A 19,164-nucleotide genomic window follows, 5' to 3' on the forward strand; every position below is an offset into this window, starting at 1 on the left:
TGTAACACCTGCCAGATCCACTTAGTTCCCTGAAATACATGTAATTTGAAAAACATCAACAAAAGTTGAGCGAGTTCATGTGTCTGTGTATGAATAATCCTTTAAAGTATCTCTATATGTATGTATGTCCTTGGTATGTAGCAATAAGGAAAAATAGATCACCAATGGTTTGCAAGGCCAATGGTATGTATGCAATGGTGCAGGAAAACTCAAACCTAGCGGAATTTGCCACGGCATTAGTATGTGGACATAGTCACCACATGGGCCACCCTGGTCCTCATGGGTGTGGGCTCGCTACACCCAAATAGATCTATCACTCATGTCCCTCGGTCCTACGACGAGGATTAATGGCCTTAAGTGTTGTACCCACCTTTCACATGATCAAGAAGTAACCCTCCTTAGCTAACCATACCATGTATAAAACGTTTGTAAACAATTGTACCATGTATTTCACCCCCGAAGTTATAAAACTAAAAACAGTTAAAAGAAAAGGGGGACATGAACTCACGGTTTTGCGTCTTCGGTACTCGTAACCCAAATCTCCTCAGCGAACACGACTCCCTACAATGTACTAGGGTCTATTAGACGAACCGGTCGTGCCTTGCCTTAGAATTATCGTTTTTGAGTTACGTTTCTTTTAATATTATCCCAAGTTATAATTTCTTGTTAAAATAATGATTATTTTAACTTTAAATTATATTTAATTTTTGGAATAATTGTTTAAACAGTATTTTTGTAACAATACTTCTCAAGTATTTATTTTCGTATTTCCTTCCCAAGGGTGGCGGTATCTCATACATGTATATTCGCATTCTTGTATTCGTAGTTCCAAAATATATTTTCAAGTCTCACTTTAGAAAATATATATAAACTTATTTTGTCCAAAAATAATGTATTTCAAGAAAATATATATTTTTCTCAAAAATCATATATCTTCTAAATATTCTAATAAAATATATTTTAAATTCCAAAAATAATATATTTTCTTCTTGTCGAAAATATGATATACTTTGTAATAATAATAAAAATCATATTTTCATTTCTTGTATCCAAAATAGTATTTACCAAAAATATATTTATAACGGTATCTTCCGGAAGATTTTGTAAGTTACGTTCTTGCGTTCGGTTTCACAATATCAAGTGTGTAACTTATATATTTATTGCTTGTGATTTTTGGTATTATTTTGGTTTGTAAATTCTTGGTATATTGTTAAGTTATATTACTTTAAATCCTAAAATAATATAACTAATACACAAAGTATACAAATAATTACACACAACGTGTCTTCTAAATATATATCTTTCAAATACATATTTAGTTATTTTTATTTACAAAAACCAACCTCCAATAGTTGTATTTTTGTAACAAAATCTATGGCAAAGTTTATATTGAAAACCATAGTTAAAATTCACTTGTAAATATTTGTTTAGAAAATATTTTTCTAAGTGTTTGTATTTTTAGAAAATTTTGCCATAGTTTCCCCTAAAAATGGAGGTGTCCATGCTATTAAAGCATATCATTTTCTATTCAAAAGTCATCATAAACAATCAACAATCAACCTACAGTTACCAAGTGCCAAAACTATGCTATTTACATAATAATCATGAACTTGAACTCTCATAAAAACTTGTAGTAACTTGGTAGTGTGTTTAGTAGGTTTAGTTACCCTTTAAAGTGTGTTCACTTCTTTAAAAAGCTCATTCTTGAAAGACTTAAGTGTTTACAACTTACTAGATGATTTTTCCAAAAATCATTCCCTTTGAATTTTCTTGTAAACAATGTATTCTTATACTTGTTTCACCACTAGAAACATGGTTAGTTTCTTTAAAAAAAATGTTTATGTAAATCTTGTTATTTAACTTGGTTTCTTTGGAAAACTATTTTTGTAATCATCCACATTTATGTCTAGTAAACATGTTATATGTTTCATCATTCATAAAATCATGTTTATTTTTCAAGTTCATGAAAACATAAAGCATGATGATCTTGGTCTTTCACAAGATCATCATCTTAACTTACTAGATTATGTGTTTAATCACAATCTAGTAGGTTTCTTATGATGTCTAACATCACCAACACAAATAATCAATCATCAAGAAGCAAATAAACACAAATCAACATGATTTCATATGTTAATAAGCTTATGTTAGAGATTCATGGTTATGTTCTTTACTGTTCATAAAGATTAACAATGCTTATCATCTTTTATTCATCAAAATATGAAGTAACAAAGGGTTATGAGGGCCTTACTACTAGCACAAGGCTAGGGAACAACACTTTATGATGGAGATAACAAATGTGGAGGATAATAGCAAATGGGAGAGGTCCTTCAAGATCCAAGACAACCAAGCTTGCTTGTAGACCTCCTTACACCTTTGTGAGTATATGGATTGAATGGAAGTGAGATGATGATGGTGGGGTGGTTGTTGCTTGTTCTCGGCCGAATGGAGGGGAGAAGGGAAAAAGATGAAGTGTGTGTTTGTGTGTGAGAGAGATATGAGCATTAGATCCTTCATGTCTTACTTATAACATGTTTAAGCTTTATCCAATGGTTAATATGTCCTCATTAGCACATACAAATCTCTAACAAAATCTTAGGAGATTTAGTGTGATCAAGGGTGGCCACACCCTTGATGCCGTGAATTATGAGGGGGGGGGGTATTGGTTGGGGTTGAAAGGATAGTTAAGCATAATGGTTGAAATCTAAGTGATTTAGTTAGGTGTTATGCATAATGTGTGTTATATAGTGTGTTAGGGTGTTCAGGGATCATAACTAGCTCAGAAATAATAAAACAATGCTTCTAGTGTAATTTTGGTGTTTCGAGTAGTGTCTGGTTGTTCGGTTAGATACCGGTTCGTTAAAGTGTCAAACTATTCCGTTTAGTGATCTTTATGTACCCTTTGGTGACACTTTTAATTCCCGACGCTTAGGAAAGCATTCAGGACCATTTAGTCATATTTTTACATGTAATTAGCTTGTTAAAATGCTGAATTTTGCTGAAATATGCTGAATTCAACACTTTAAGTTGGTTTTAGGCACTTTCCGACACGTTAACTATCACCTAGTGAAGCAGTTTTGTGATCCTCACTTTCCTACACACTATACTAGTGTAGTACGTTGTCTCTGGCAAATACTGGGTCTCAAAACACTGTTTGTCTATGTACTGATCATTGTCAGCATTTTTCTGAGTTATCCGCTAACTGTGCTAGCTGTGTTTTGTGCATCGTTTATGTCACTAAAGTTTGTATGTAAAAATGATGTGACAGTATGAAATGTGATGCACATGTAAGTATGATACAGTAATCAGAAAGCAATCATTTGTAATTCAGCACAGTCATTAAGCACTAATCATGGTTAATTAAATTGTACGGATACCTGGATTTTTGACGGTTGTCACATTCTCAGTTTTCAGATGTATTCCCAGGAGAGTTACCAGGACTACCGCCGGACAGAGAAGTTGAATTCAGAATTCACCTGCTACCAGGAACGGCACCGATTGCCAAAGCACCTTACCGATTGGCACCCGTAGAAATGCAGGAACTGAAGAAACAATTAGATGAATTATTGGAAAAGGGATTCATACAAGGTCACGTTTGTCACACCCTGGCTTTGCGGAAGCGTGGGTTTATTTGGTGTGACTTCTTAATACCATAACAACAATCATAACAATGCTATATGATAAAAACATGAGATATTCACGCATTAATAGAGTTTAGAGAAATACCATATTATACTTGTCTTAAAACATCAATCACAAAATAAGTTACAAACCTTGACTTGATTTAATGAGTTCGTAAAAACTTAGCAAAAGACTTTAAACAATACTAGGTTTAGAGATATGTAACCCGTCCAGGAAGAGGTTACACCTTCTAAACCCTGGATGACTTCATTATTCAAACGCAGCTTGAAAATATGTGCATACCGTGCCAGATCCATTAGTTCCCTGAAATACATGTAGTTTGAAAAGTCAACATAAAGTTGAGCGAGTTCATGTGTAAGTGAGTATGTATAGACCTTTGTAAAAATGTCTGTATGAAAATCCCTGGTATGTAGCAATTAAGGAAAAAGAGATCACCATTGGGTTGCAAAGCCAATGATATGTGTGAAGTGGTGCAGGAAGACTCAAACCTAGCGGATTTTTGCGTTGGGCACTTAGTCACCACCTGGTTCACTCAGCAGACTCAGGAGTGGGGCTCGCTACACCCAAATAGATCTATCACTAATGTCCCTTGGTCCTACGACGAGGATTAATGGCCTCTAGTTTCTGCCTACCCACTCACATGATCTAAGTAGTAACCCTCCTTAAGCTAACCATACCATGTATAAAAGTATCCGTAATCATTGTAACATGTATTTCACCGCCGAAGTATAAAAACTGAAAACAGTTAAGAGAAAAGGGGGGACATGAACTCACAGAAGTGCGTCTTCGTACTTGTAACCCAAATCTCCGCGGCAAACACGACTACCTATAATGGTCTAACGTCTATTAGACGAACGGGTCGTGCCTTGTCTTAGTATGTATGTTTTTGAGTTACGATTCTGGTATTATTCCAAGTTATAATAATTGTATTTAGTTTTGGAATAATTGTTTATACAGTGCTTCTGTATTAATACTTTTCAAGTATTCGTATTTGTATTTCTTGGCACGTAATGGCGTTGTATTTTGGTGTATGGTTCTTAAATAAAGATACGTTAATATATTCCCTATATATATATATATATATATATATATATATATATATATTTCCAAAACCATATATTTCAAGTCTCGCTTAGATATATAAATAAACCTTATTTTGTTTAATCATGTATCGTTCCAGAAAATATATATTTTTCTCAAAATTATATATCTTCTAAATATATTAGGAAAATATATTTTTATCTCCCACTTGGAAAATATGTTCAACTCATTTGTCCAAAAGTAACGTATCTCCAAAATATATGTATTTTTCCCAAAAATAACATATTTCTATTTCTACAGTTTCCAAAATAATATTTTATCAAAATATACGTATACGTTATAATTCCGAAAAATATATTTTTAAGTCTCACTTGAAAAATATATTTTAATCACTAGTCCAAAATATTTTAATCCCAAAATATACATATTTTTCCCAAAAATATTATATTTTACCTCATACAATTTCTAAAATAATACTTATCAAAATATACGTGTGAGAGTATTTTCCGAAGTATACATAAGTTACATTTTAAAGTTCGCGTTGTCACAACAATACCGGTGTAACTTAAATATTTATTTGTGATAGCGTTGGTATTATTTTGGAGTCGTATCTTCTCAGTGTATTCAAGTTATATTATTTTTATCCTAAAAATAATATATCCCTAGTTCACAAAATAATGACGTAAGCACACAAGCGTTTTATTATGAAATATATATTCTTAATATATATTTAACAAGTTTTCATTTACGAAAATCCACCTCCGACACTTGGTTATTTTGTAATAAAGTTCATGGCGAAATTTATATTTTGAAAACGAGTTAAAAATATATTTATATACACTTGTCACCAAAAATATTTCTAAGTGTTATCTTCTGGAAAAATTTCGCCAGAGTTTCTTCTGTAACTGGTGGTGTTCACGCTTACAAGCGTATCATTTTCTTTTAAAAATTCAGTCAAACAATTTATCAACCATCAACATACAACATTTAAGCATCAAACTTGTCAAATTAAGTATAAATCGCAAACTCTTGAACTTGTAAGTCTTGTAAAAATACGTAGTAACTTTATAACATATTTAGTGGATCTCGTTATCTTTAAAAACATGTTTTCTTAAAAAAAAATTTTTAAATAACTTGAAGTTTAACAACTTCTTGTCAAAATTTACGAAAATATTTCTTTGTTAAATCTTTTTGTTACACAAGTGTTTACAAACTTGCTTTTTCACTAAAATGCTTGTAGTTTATGTAAGATCCGGCTTTTAAGCAAGACTTGCATCTTTCACTTGGTTTTTCCGAAAAACCACTTGTAGATCTTTAGATCTACTAGTTTAGAACTCTATTTTACAAGAAAAATCACTTTTACACAAGTTCATGTTTTGTGTGTGGAAGGGTTCATCATCTTACAACTTTTACACTTAACATATTACTAGTTCATGTTCCATGAGCATGATCTAGCATGGTTAGATGATGATCCATCCCACTACTAGCAACAAACAACATAAAATAATCACAACTAGACAAGTTTCATAAGATTTACACCACTAGTTACTCTTTATCCATCTTGTTCATCATATTTTCAAGACTTTAAGTTATAATCTTATGTGTTCTTGAGTTTTAACCGTTAAATCTCTTATTAACCACCTTAAACAAGAACAAGAGGATGTTTAGAAGCACTTACTACTAGCTCGTGGCTAGGGAAGAATCAAGGCGTAAACAAGGTGGGTAATAGAAATCTAGAGAGGTTCTTAAGTTTCCGAAAGCACCGAGCCTCCTTGTATGATCTCTTGCACACTTGTATTTAAGAAAATGGCTTGAACAAGAATTGATGGTGAGTGTATGATAGGTGGTGGGTTCGGCCGATTACAAGCAAAGGGAGAGAAGAGAGAGTTTGTTTTTGGTGTTGTGTTTGAAGTGAGAGGTTGGTGATCCCATATGCATACTTATAATCCAAAATGGTGCTTTACCCATCATATATTGTGCTCACTAGATACTAGGCAAGATTAATAAAATAATTAAAGAAATGAAGGTGTGTCCCCACCCTTGGGGGACCGATCGGATGAGGGGGGGGGGGGGTAAGGGTTGGTTTGTAAAGATATATTTACTAGTTAGTTGAAAACCAAGGGATTTAGTTAGTGTAATTTATGTGTGTTATTAATACAAAGGGTGTTAGGTGTTCGGGGACCCTAACTAGCTCAGAAAAGTATAAACAATGTCATTGACAATATTTTTATGTTCCGAGTAAAGTCCGGTTGTCCGGTTGGATATTGATCCGTTAAAGTGTCAAGCAACGCTTTAAAGTGTCTTTTATAGTGTTTTTAGTGATACAATAAATTCCCGACACTTTGGAAAGTGTCTAGTATTATATTACCCAACTTTTGCACTTTACTAGTTATATTAAATGCTGAATTTTTGTATAAAGTGCAGAATTTTGTACTTAAAGTATGTTTTAGGCACATCCGGTCACTATAACTATCAACTAGTGACGTAGTTTTACAATCCTCACCTCCCTACACTCCCTACACTCCCTACTAGTGTAGTAATCTATTCCCGGCTCACACTGGCCTCAGAGACAATGTCTGTCTAGTGCTGGCAATGTCAGCATGTTTACTGGGTTATCCGTTCATTGTGCTAACTGTGCTTTTGTGCATCAAGTTTATCACTATGGCAATGTCAGCATGTTTACTGGACATTTAGTCGACCATGAAGGAATTCATGTGGATCCTACAAAGATCGAGGCAATTACCAAATGGAAGACCCCTGAATCACCAACCGAGTTTATAAGTTTCTTAGGATTGGCCGGTTATTATAGAAGATTTATTCGAGATTTTTCTAGAATAGCCATTCCCTTAACCAAGTTAACCTGTAAATCTATCAAGTTTGAATGGGGACCAAAACAAGAAGAAACCTTTAGAATCCTTAAGCAAAGATTAACCAACGCACCCATACTAGCGTTACCAGAAGGAACTGGAGATTTGTAGTCTATTGTGACGCTTCTAAATTAGGTCATGGATGTGTGTTGATGCAACGTCAAAAGGTTATAGCCTACGCCTCTAGACAACTTAAGAATCATGAAGAGAATTATTCAACCCATGATTTGGAATTAGGAGCTATAATTTTTGCCCTTAAAATTTGGAGACATTACCTTTATGGTAGTAAGTTTACCATATTCACAGATCATAAGAGTTTACGGTATGTTTTCGGGCAAAAAGAGCTAAATATGAGACAAAGACGCTGGATGGGGATACTTAGTGTTTATGATTGTGATATCCAGTATCATGTAGGGAAAGCCAATGTAGTGGCTGATACTTTAAGCCGGAAGTATCATGAAAAGCCAAAAAGGGTACGTTCTCTTAAATTAAAATCTACAAGTAGATCTAAATGAACAGATTAGAAAAGCACAAGAATCAGTAATCAAGGAAGATACTGAAAAATTAAAAGGAATGATTAAGGAATTAGATCAAGGAACAGATGGAATTTGGAGATTCCATAAAAAGAGAATTTTGATACCTAAATTAGGAAACCTACATCATCGTATATTAGAAGAAGCCCATAAGTCTAAGTATATGATGCATCCAGGAAGTGATAAGATATATCAGGATTTAAGAAAGAACTTCTGGTGGATAGGAATGAAAAAGGACAGAGCAGCCTATGTTTCTAAATGTTTAACTTGTTCACAAGTTAAAGCTGAACATTAGAAACCCTCAGGTTTGTTACAGCAGTTAGAGATGCCAGTGTGGAAATGTGAATTGATAACAATGGATTTTGTAAGCAAATTACCCAAAACAAGAAAAGGTAATGATACAATCTGGGTGATTGTAGACAGGCTAACAAAGTCAGCTCGTTTCCTACCGATGAAGGAAACTTTCAGTATGGAACAATTAGCCAAGTTATATGTAAATGAAATAGTTCTGTTACATGGAATTCCTTTAGCAATTGTTTATGATAGGGATAGCCGTTTTACCTCTCATTTTTGGGCAAGTTTCCAAAAAGCAATGGGAACCAAGCTGAATCTAAGCACCGCTTATCATCCTCAAACGGATGGACAAAGCGAAAGGATAATTCAGACAATGGAGGACATGCTTAGAGCTTGTGTAATTGATTTCGAAGGTAGTTGAGACGATCACTTACCATTAATAGAATTTTCTTATAATAATAGTTATCACACAAGTATCAATGCTGCACCATTCGAAGCACTTTATGGACGAAAGTGCAGAACCCCAGTCTGTTGGGCAGAATTTGGGGAAAAGCAACTATCTGGACCTGAGATAGTGCAGGAAACAACTGACAAGATCATTCAAGTCAAGGAACGACTGAAAGCAGCACGTGATCGACAGAAGAGCTATGCTGATAACCGACGCAAACCGTTGGAATTTCAAGTAGGAGATAAAGTGTTGTTAAAAGTCTCTCCTTGGAAAGGAGTAGTAAGATTCATCAAAAGAGGGAAGCTAAGTCCCAGGTATGTTGGACCTTTTGAGATTTTTAGAAGAATAAGACATGTAGCTTATCAGCTACAACTGCCAGAGGAAATGGCAGGAATACATGATATTTTTCATGTATCTAATCTCAAGAAATGCTTAGTTGATGAATCACTAGTAGTACCTCTTAAAGACATAGAGGTAAATGAACAGTTAAAGTTTGTAGAGAGGCCTCTACAAATTGAAGACAGGAAAGTCAAGAATCTCAAGCACAAGAGATTAGTTCTGGTCAAAGTGAAGTGGGACTCCAAAAGAGGACCAGAATACACATGGGAGCTCGAATCAGAAATGCAAAGGAAATATCCACACCTGTTCCAGTAGACCTCGAGGACGAGCTCTAAAACATGGTGGGGAGGATATAACAACCCTAAAGTAAACCGACACCCTCGAAATATTTTCCGACACCCTAAAAATATTTAAAATATCCCAATATGTTCTAAAATACACCCCATACGTGAAAACGGACCCCGAATACCTTTAATATTATTAAAATTAATTAAAAATCAAATTTTTGGGGCGCTCGTGGAGCGCGTAAGCCACCCTTTGAGCCTACGCGGGCCGCGAGCGATCGGAAACGAGGCAACACCCGATGTTGACACGTGTCAGACGCGTGTTGAACCTACATGTGTGACCCGGATTAGCTACGCCTAGACCCCCTATTGCGCGGGCCGCGTAAGCCTTAAGCTTATCTTACGCGGGCCGTGAGAGAAGCTGAAGAGTCACCTATAAATAGATGCCATCGGTCTTCAGTCCAGAATCGCACCAATTTTTTTTCTCTATCGAAATTTTGAAGATTTAACATAATTCTCGGGTATAATACCCCTTAATAACGAGGTTCTGCTCCGTTGTAAGTATCATAACCCCTGGATACGTATTAGATACTCTGCCCGATTAATCTATGGTTCCGTAACGGCTGTCGTGGTTCTGCCCAACATAGTCGTTGGAATGCCGTCTCGGGGAGGGTATTACTAATGTTAAAAGGGGTTATTATGCTAACACGTGTGCATTTGTGTAAATTATAGATTGTCACCAGGAAACCCTAAAGGATAATCTAAGACATCAATGTGAGTAATCTCCTTTTTGCAAACTGTTTTTACAAAACCTCACACGATTAATTATATATTAAATAGTTATTGAGTATTTGTAAGGATACAATTATCGTCGGTATGTTGGGGTTTTGTATACAAAATTTGTTACTGCCTTGGGAGGGGTAACATTTCCACAAGTCGGGTTTGACAGTACCGTGGATGGTAATTGGTATGACTTGGAAACAAATGTAATTGTTAGACCGCCCTCAATACTGTACAATGGTTTTTATTAAAACTTGATTAAACTGGGATTCACTCACCAGTATTTCCCGCTGATAAAATATTTTTAAACGCGTTTCAGGTAACAAAATGTGAAAGCCAATTAGAAGCCAGCTGGACAGCACTGAAGGCTTGGAAATGTAGCAATAAAGTTACCTAAAAATAAAGAGATATTTTTATTAAATAAAATAGGGTGTATCCCTATGACAACGTGTGTACTTAAAACTTGGGTTTTATCCCATGTATTTAACATTATGAAAGTGTGGTATTTTTCTCTGATAAAATATTTCCTAACTACGATACTGATGTAAATTCCGCTGCCAAATTAGATAAAAAAAAATAAGATACCACCGAAACTGGCCGCGGCCGCCCGTTCCCGTGTTTGTATAGGGGGACGAGGGTTGCGACAATAAGATGTAATGGTTTATCAAATTCTGAATATCCTGTCGCAACGTACTTACTTTTATCTATTTTTTAATAAAAGTTATATTCAAAATCGAACGGGTTAAATATAGTTTATTTTATTCATTACCATGATTGATAATTTTCGAACAACTTCGGTAGCGGTATCAGTATTCGTTTTTATGGTTTTCGGTGAAATATAGTTCTGATTTTGTCTAAAAATGTTGAAAACGAAGTTTTATTCAAAATAGAGTGTTTTATTATCGTAAGCTATATAATGAGTGACGGTAATGTATGGAAGTGTGACAAACAGAACACATTTTGCACGAACAACCTTGATACTGCTATCAATACTATTAGAACCATTACCTATATTCGTTTTTATGGTTTTCGATCGATTTAAAACATATATCGAAAATCTTTTAGACATATCATGACTTTATATTTTGGGTTTTCTTTTTTTGTTGCACCAAATAAGGGTAACATATAGATACCATAATCAACCGAATTGATCTCGCATGATTTCCTAAAGAATTCCACTAGTAATTAATTAGGGGAAATGGATTTTATCACCCTAAACTAAGCAAAATTGGCCAATGCCACTCCCAACTTTCATTTTGGCTCCCACCACCCTCTACTTAAGATTTAGGTGGCAGTGTCACCCCTTCGTTAAATATCACTAACTTAGTTAGGCTTTTAATCCTACTTGGCAAAAGAGTTGTGACCTGGCGTGCCTATGTGGACTCACCCCTTACAACCCGTTTATACTTGATAAAAACCGTAGATCAGTTGCCTTTCCACACTCCACACCACCACCCACACACCCTATGTTCATCACCGAACCCTAGCTAACCACCAACCGATAACCATGGCTTCCGACGACGAACAGCACACCACCACCGCCTACGAACAAGGTCTCGACGACGAAGACCAATCCGACGACGAAATCGAAGAACAACACACCACACCGATCGCCGCCACTCCTACTACCGCAACCACCACAATTGCCTCAATCGTACGGTCAGATGCCATCGTTGAACCGAAAAAACTGTTAGATGACTTCAGACGGTTATTTCAACGGTTATGGACCGATGAGGATGAAATTGAGTTGTTACAGGGGTTTGTGGAGTATACGACGCAGCGAGGGGCAAATTCGTCACATCATCATGATACGACGGTGTTTTATGACCAGATTAGAGGTAAATTGCAGTTAGTGTTTAATAAGAATCAGTTAGTTGAGAAGCTAAGGAGGTTGAAGAAGAAGAAATATAGGAATGTTTTAGCTAAAACTAGTGGTGGTAAAGAGTATGTGTTTATAAGTCCTCATGATCAAGCTACTTTTGGTCTATGTTGTAAGATTTGGAATGAACAAGTAGTCGTTTTAGCCGTTTCGGTCCCGGCTATGGCTGATGGTGGTGGATTTGATGATGAAGAGCCTCAAAAACCGTTTCAGCCGTTGCAGCAACAGTATGAGCAGGGAATCGGAGCCGGAGCGGGGGCTGGGGCGTCGAATTCGAATGCGGCAGTTTCGAATTTGGTTGAAGAGACTATGAAGAGTTGTTTGTTGCCGTTGTTTAAGGAGTTGTTTCGAATTTGTGTTGAAATGCAACTGATTTGGGGTTTTTATCAAGTATAAATGGGTTGTAAGGGGTGAGTTCACATAGGCACACTAGGTCACAACTCTTTTGCAACGTAGGATTAAGAACCTAACTGAGTTAGTGATTATTTAACGAAGGGGTGACACTGCCATCTAAATGTTAAGTAGAGGGTTGTGGGAGCCAAAATGAAGGTTAGGAGTGACATTGGCCAATTTTACTTAGTTTAGGATGATAAAATCTATTTCCCCTATTAATTATATACTACAATCAGTATTGTGTTATTGCAACTTGTTTCCTTTTTCTTTCTATCTGCCATTTGCATATGCATGTTTAAATACATTATTAAATAAAAAAATTACGTAAAGTTATTATCTAATATTAGCTATTGTCTATTGATTTTACCAATCTTTTCGCCTGATTGAGGTCAATAAAATTCACTATTTGTATTTTTAATAACAAAAACACTTTTCTAAATTGACTTTTCCAATCTTTTTGCCTGTTTAAGGTAAATAAAATTCACTATTTTTATTTTTAGTAAGAGAAGTACTTTTCTAAAATAGAAACTGAGTGACCTTCTATCATATCAGTTTGGTTTAGTTAACTGTAATTAGTGATAGAAAAAAAAAAGCAAGTAGAATAATAAAAAAAAATAAAATAAATTGGGTGAAGTTTCCCAGCTATGCCATGTGGGTTTAATGAATATTGGTAGGTGGTATAGCAAGCAGATGTACTATAATCTCTTAACCAGTTGTCATTTTTGTTTGCCAGCAAAGATTTTGACTCTATAACAACAATAATGTTGTTGATGTAAAAGAAGCATACGGGAAACATGTCTTTAAGGTTTCACTTTTTGTGTTGAACTCATGGTACTGTAAAAGGACTCACAGTCTATAAATGAACATTATTAAGCGTAATCGATCAACGGTAAAGACGGTTGCCAAATTTTGGTTGATTTACTGCTAGTACAATGTTCTGTCTATTACGTATAACTGTTTTGACAAAATTAAAAAGAGACCATGTGATGTACTCGTATTTGTAGCGAGGTTGAAATATAAGAATGTTACATGAAACTAACTGGTTCGAGTTATGCTAAACGAGTTTTAGTTGGTTTTTGGTCCAACAATTGGACACATTAAACTAAACAGGTGATGGTTCACGTCAATCGTACGGGTTCATGGATTGACCAGTCTAATTTATATATTTAAAAAGTGTATTATGTAATAACGTACATTTTTTAGACATCTTACATCAATATCCAACATTAAAAAAATAAATGTGTTTAGATTTTGAAAGGTGTTTGTTGTACTTGTACACATCTCTAATTTTTTTTTTTTTTTTTTTGTAAATTTATACTTTTAAAAATATTTCTAAAGTCGAGTTCATATCAACCTGTGAATGATAGTGTTGTGTTCGATTTATGTGTTTGTTATGATTTCCCAGTTCATATAAATTTTCATGTCAGATTCAACACGTTAACCGGCAAACACGAGTTGTTTAACAAAAGTGTTATTATTATGTAAACCTCATAGAGGGGATCATCTTTACCCATAGGGAACCTTGGAAAAGTTTTGTGGGTTTGTTTATACAAAATAATGATAGTTTAAAGCTAACTAAACATGTTGTAATGGTTCAATGTTTAATGTTATGATGCAATCATGCATCCAATTCTTTATTTATAAGTTATTAAGTTTATTTTATAAATTCTTCATTTTAAGATTGGATATTGGAAGTTAGGTGACTTTTGTGTCGAGAGAAGCATATACTTTTATGGAGCATTTATGATGTAGACATGATGGGATGTTATTATGATATTTATTAAGATAAGATAATAATAACTAATGAGTTTTGAAATATTGATTTATGTGATTAAAAGATTGTTATTTACAACTCCAATGTACTTTGTGATTTTGATATCGTAACTTAGGGTGGAGGGAGTGTTCTTGGTGAGTTAATCGCTGAGGAGAGTTTACCACGTGGGGATGTATTGTCACCGGTGTTTCGGTGATCGGGGAGAGGGAATAGCGGTGAGTATTTACCGAGTCGGGTAAGAGGAGAGAGGTGGGAGAGAGAGAGAGGGTTAATGGTGGGCATGGCCGGCCCTGGGGGTGGGCGGGGAGGACCACATGCCAGGGCTCGATATTTCGAGGGGCACATTTTTTTATGAAAAAACCTAATAAGTATATGTAAAATATTTTTTAATAGGGTACACCTATAGAAATACTAACATAGGCCCCCTTACAAAACTATCTTATAGTTTAGATTAGTTATTAACCCCTTTGGCATTAGGTTTAGACCTTTAGTAAGCCAAATACCCAATTTCGTTAAGGCCTTTGGGCACATTTTTTCGAACTAGAACAGGATATACGAATTCTCAGGGCCGGCCCTGATGGTGGGCCCAACCTCTTTCAACCAATCACAAATTTTTTATTTAAATTGTTTACCACTCTCCATGTGTTTGACTATTGCTAGTGATCGAATGCAAAATGAGAAGTTGAGTGGAGACTTGACATAACATAACATTATTTGTTAGAAAATAAGTTAAACACTCCCCAAGTGATGACCACTCCCTCAAACGTTATGTATTCAAGTCAAAGTTAGTGGTGACCAATCTCCACCCTAAAGATTAAGTCATAAGTAAAGTTGTTTAAACTATTATATCATAAACAGGCGTCTTTAATAAAATATTCAACTATTAGCTTGTTTCCCAAGAAACCCGATTGAAAAAACCTTTCAATCTTATACCATATTGACTTGCTATTTTAAAAACATCTTATAGATTAGAAAATATCAGCCCCAACAAATATTGTTTCTTGGTTAAGGAAATTAAGTCACGTTGAACAAAATGATGCTATCGTGTTGGGTTTTTTAGTTGTTTAAAACAAATCCAAAGAGTTGAGGAACTTAAGTTAAACTCAATTCAAAAATTTAGTTGTTTAAAACAAATCCTAAGAGTCATGAACTTAAGTTAAACTCAATTTAAAAATGAAATAAAATATAGGGAAAAGATCAAATATGAAGTTTAGTTTGGATAAGAAGGACAGGAAGTAATAAGAGGAGGACATGTGACAAAGTTGAAAAAATATAAGGAGGGGCATTTAGTCAAAACTCACAATCTTCAAAAAAAAACTCAGCATCTACAATTCATTTCTCTTCTCTGTACTCAAATCCACCATTTTCAAAACCATAAACTACCACGTCACCACCTCCACCACCACCTACGATCGCCCTCATCTTGCCGGAATCTAGATCTGAAACCACCACCACCTTCAATTGGGTTTTTCAGATCCGAAACCACCATTCCACCATCCACCGCCACCGCTACACCGCAACAAGTTTCCCCATGGTGTGTCGGAGTTCTTTCTCCGTCCACCGTCGCCAATCAGAGTTGTTTTTTGAGTTGTGTTATTTTTTACTTTCATTGCGTTTTAGGTTACCAAACCTCATTTGCGTTTTTCACCTCATTATGTTTTAATTAGAGTTCTTTTCGTTTTTGTTCTTCTGAATGTTAAAGTAGAGGTATGACCATGCTAAATAGAAGCATGATCATGTTGGAACAAAGGCATGACCACGTTAAAACTCATTGCGTTTTAGAACCTGCAGTGCAAAAAACATGACCATACTAAGACAGAGGCATGCTCATGTTGGAACTAAGGCATACCCATGTTAAAACTACATTTCTTTTTAGAACCTATGTTAAAACTCCATTGCTTTTTAGAACACATAGTGCAAAATATTGATTTTGGGTTTCATTGACAAGCTGGAGTGTAAAGAACATGATCAGGCTAAAATAGAAGAATGGTTATGTTAGAACAAAAGCATGACCATGTTAAAACATAAACATGGTCATGTTAAAACTCCATTGCTTTTTAGAAACTCCTGTGCAAAATATTGATTTTGGGTGTCATTGCGTTTTACAAGCAAAGAACATGATCATGCTAAAAAGAAGCATGGTCATGTCGGAACAAAAGCATGACCATGTTAAAACATAAACATGGCCATGTTAAACTCCACTGCTTATTAGAACCTCCTGTGCAAAATATTGATTTTGGGTGTCATTGCGTTATACAAGCAAAGAACATGATCATGCTAAAATAGAAACATGGTCATGTTGGAACAAAAGCATGACCATGTTAAAACATAAACATGACCATGTTAAAACTCCATTGCTTTTTAGAACCCCCTGTGCAAATATTGATTTTGGGTGTCATTGCGTTTTGCAACCTAGAGTGCAAAAAACATGATCATGTTAAAATAGAAGCATGGTCATGTTGGAACAAAAGGATGACCATGTTAAAACATTAACATGGCCATGTTAAAACTCTGTTGTTTTTTAGAACCTGCATTGCAAAATATTGATTTTGGGTGTCATTGCATTTTAGAACTAGAGTGTAAAAGAACATCAAAGAACATGATCATGTTAAAATGGAAGCATGATCACGTTGGAATAAAGACATGGCCATGTTAAAACATAAACACGACCATGTTAAAACCCTATTGCGTTTTAGAACCTTGGTGAAATAACACAGATCATGCTAAAACATGAGCATGATCATGTTGGAACAGAGGCATGACCATGTTAAAACAAAGGCATGACCATGTTAAAACAAAGGCATAGACATGTTAAAACAGAAACATGACCATGTTAAAACAAAGGCATGGCCATGTTAAAAGAGAAACATGACATGTGGAACCCATTTCGTTTTAGTAGAATTTGAGTGCAAAGAACATGATCATGCTAAAAACATAAGCATGATCATGTTAGAATAGAGGCATGTCCATGTTAAAACATAAACACGACCATATGAAACTCAATTGCGTTTCAGAACCTAGGTTATAGTGTTTGTTCTATACATTTCGTTTTACTCATCTGGGTTTTCAAATTTTTTTATTTCAAAACTATAACATTAGTGTGCTTGTTTTAAAGATAAAAAACGCTCGTTTTTATGGTGCAATTTTTATAAAAAAATGTTGTTGTATGAAAAAGTTATTAACGTTTTAAAATTGATGGGTAATTTGAGGAGAGAGAAATTATTGACTTGGATGGACTAGAATACCCTCAAACTAACTCACACACCTCTTTTTTTGTTCAATTTCACCAATTTAATATTAGCCATTGATTACTTAAATAGATGGTCAAGATTATTTACTAGCCTTTCTACCCAAATAAACTTCCTAGTATATCCTGACCCATAAAACCTATGCGTTCAAGAATAATCAAGATTCTCATGATTGACAAACAAAAGTTTATGTAATGATAAATGAGTCTCCCACGGACGAGTTCGCCTTCCTTAGAGGCCTTCATCAAGGTGACCCATTATTCTCCTTTCTCTTTACTTTGGTGATGAAGGCGCTTAATGTAATGATGACTAAGGTGGTCGACTCGAGGACTTTTATGGCGGTGAAGCTCCCCAAGGAAGGCATGGTTTTATCTCACTTATTCTATGCCAACGACGCACTTTTTATTGGAGAATGGTCGGAGTTTAACTTCAAGAACCTCAACCGTATCTTAAGGTGTTTCCACATGGCATCGGGTCTAAAGGTTAGTTTAGACAAAAGTAAAGTGTTCGGAATGGGGGTTGGAAACACCGAATTAGAAGCGATGGAAAATATTTTCTAGTGTAGAAAAGGCTAGTGTCCTTTCTTTTACTTGGGTCTCCCGGTAGGGGCGAGCATGAACCGGGTGAGAACTTAGAAGCCAATGGTGGAAAAATATTTTCTAGTGTAGAAAAGGCGAATGTCCTTTCTTTCACTCTATACACACGCTAGGGCAAGTGCACCCATTGCGGACGTAGTATAGTGATGGCAAGATACCGAGGTTGTCCAGGGACACAAGAGCTTTTAATACCGGCTTATCGTCAACGTCTAATCGAACCAAACTTTGAGAAAATATTTTTAAACTAATAAAAAGATAAAAACAGAAAAATAAAATAAAATTAAAACAGATAGACAAGAAAGAATCACTTGGATCCAACTAATCTTTCATGTACCCTTATGATGATTTCCGTACTTTAGGCATTTTAAGAGATTATCTTAGTTATAGTAGTAGGCCCCCTTATGAAGGCGACGTTACCCTTAACCTAGTGGTTTGAGTCAGTAAGGATACAATCCCACTAGGTCGGAATAATGAAAGATAATTAAGTAAGTTATTAATGCAAAATGTGGTGACCGCCTTCCAGGCAGCGGTCACCCTCAACCCGTTGGTCTGATTCAGCAGGGATACAATCCTCGCTGGGTTGGTTTAAAGTTTTAATAGTAGTTTATGAATAAGAGGTTCAAGCAGTTTCTTACTCTCACTCGGGCCAGTTGTAAAACCCCGTGTTTTGAAAGTCAAAGTCAAAGTCAAGATTGAAGTCAAAGGAAGAAAAGATTACTAATTGCGATCTGTCACTCCTTGCTCAACTACTGTTTTGACTTCGTTCACTTGTAATTGAATCTTTTATTTTATTTGCTTTAGTTGTATTATGTGGAGCATCTATTAATAAGCGAGGTTTAATCGATGTTTATCACATGTTTTACCGCTTTATCGCTTATCGGATCGCAATCGCATCCGCAACCTGAATTGTGCGTTCTGGATATTGTCTTACGTGTGTGTGCTACTTATGTGTTACTTGTGCATGTTTAATTATGTTTATGTTTGTGGTGATTAATCGAAATGCAAGCGCAACTCTATATCAATCGAATCGCAAACGCTGAACGCCA

The 19,164-nt window shown here is 35.3% G+C and overlaps 2 protein-coding genes across 2 annotated transcripts; both read left to right on the forward strand.

Annotated features, from left to right (window-relative positions):
- Window positions 1-11,735: 11,735 nt before the first annotated feature.
- LOC110893412 (probable transcription factor At5g28040) lies at window positions 11,736-12,503 on the forward strand. Its single transcript, XM_022140523.1, has one exon. It carries the CDS (start codon window positions 11,736-11,738, stop codon window positions 12,501-12,503), a length of 768 nt encoding a protein of 255 aa, XP_021996215.1.
- Window positions 12,504-17,716: 5,213 nt separating this feature from the next.
- On the forward strand, window positions 17,717-18,082 carry LOC110893411. The gene has a single exon (XM_022140522.1). The coding sequence runs from the start codon at window positions 17,717-17,719 to the stop codon at window positions 18,080-18,082; it is 366 nt and encodes a 121-aa protein (XP_021996214.1).
- Window positions 18,083-19,164: the final 1,082 nt, after the last annotated feature.

This window comes from Helianthus annuus, chromosome 12, assembly GCF_002127325.2.
Source record: "Helianthus annuus cultivar XRQ/B chromosome 12, HanXRQr2.0-SUNRISE, whole genome shotgun sequence".
Classification (NCBI taxonomy): domain Eukaryota; kingdom Viridiplantae; phylum Streptophyta; class Magnoliopsida; order Asterales; family Asteraceae; genus Helianthus; species Helianthus annuus.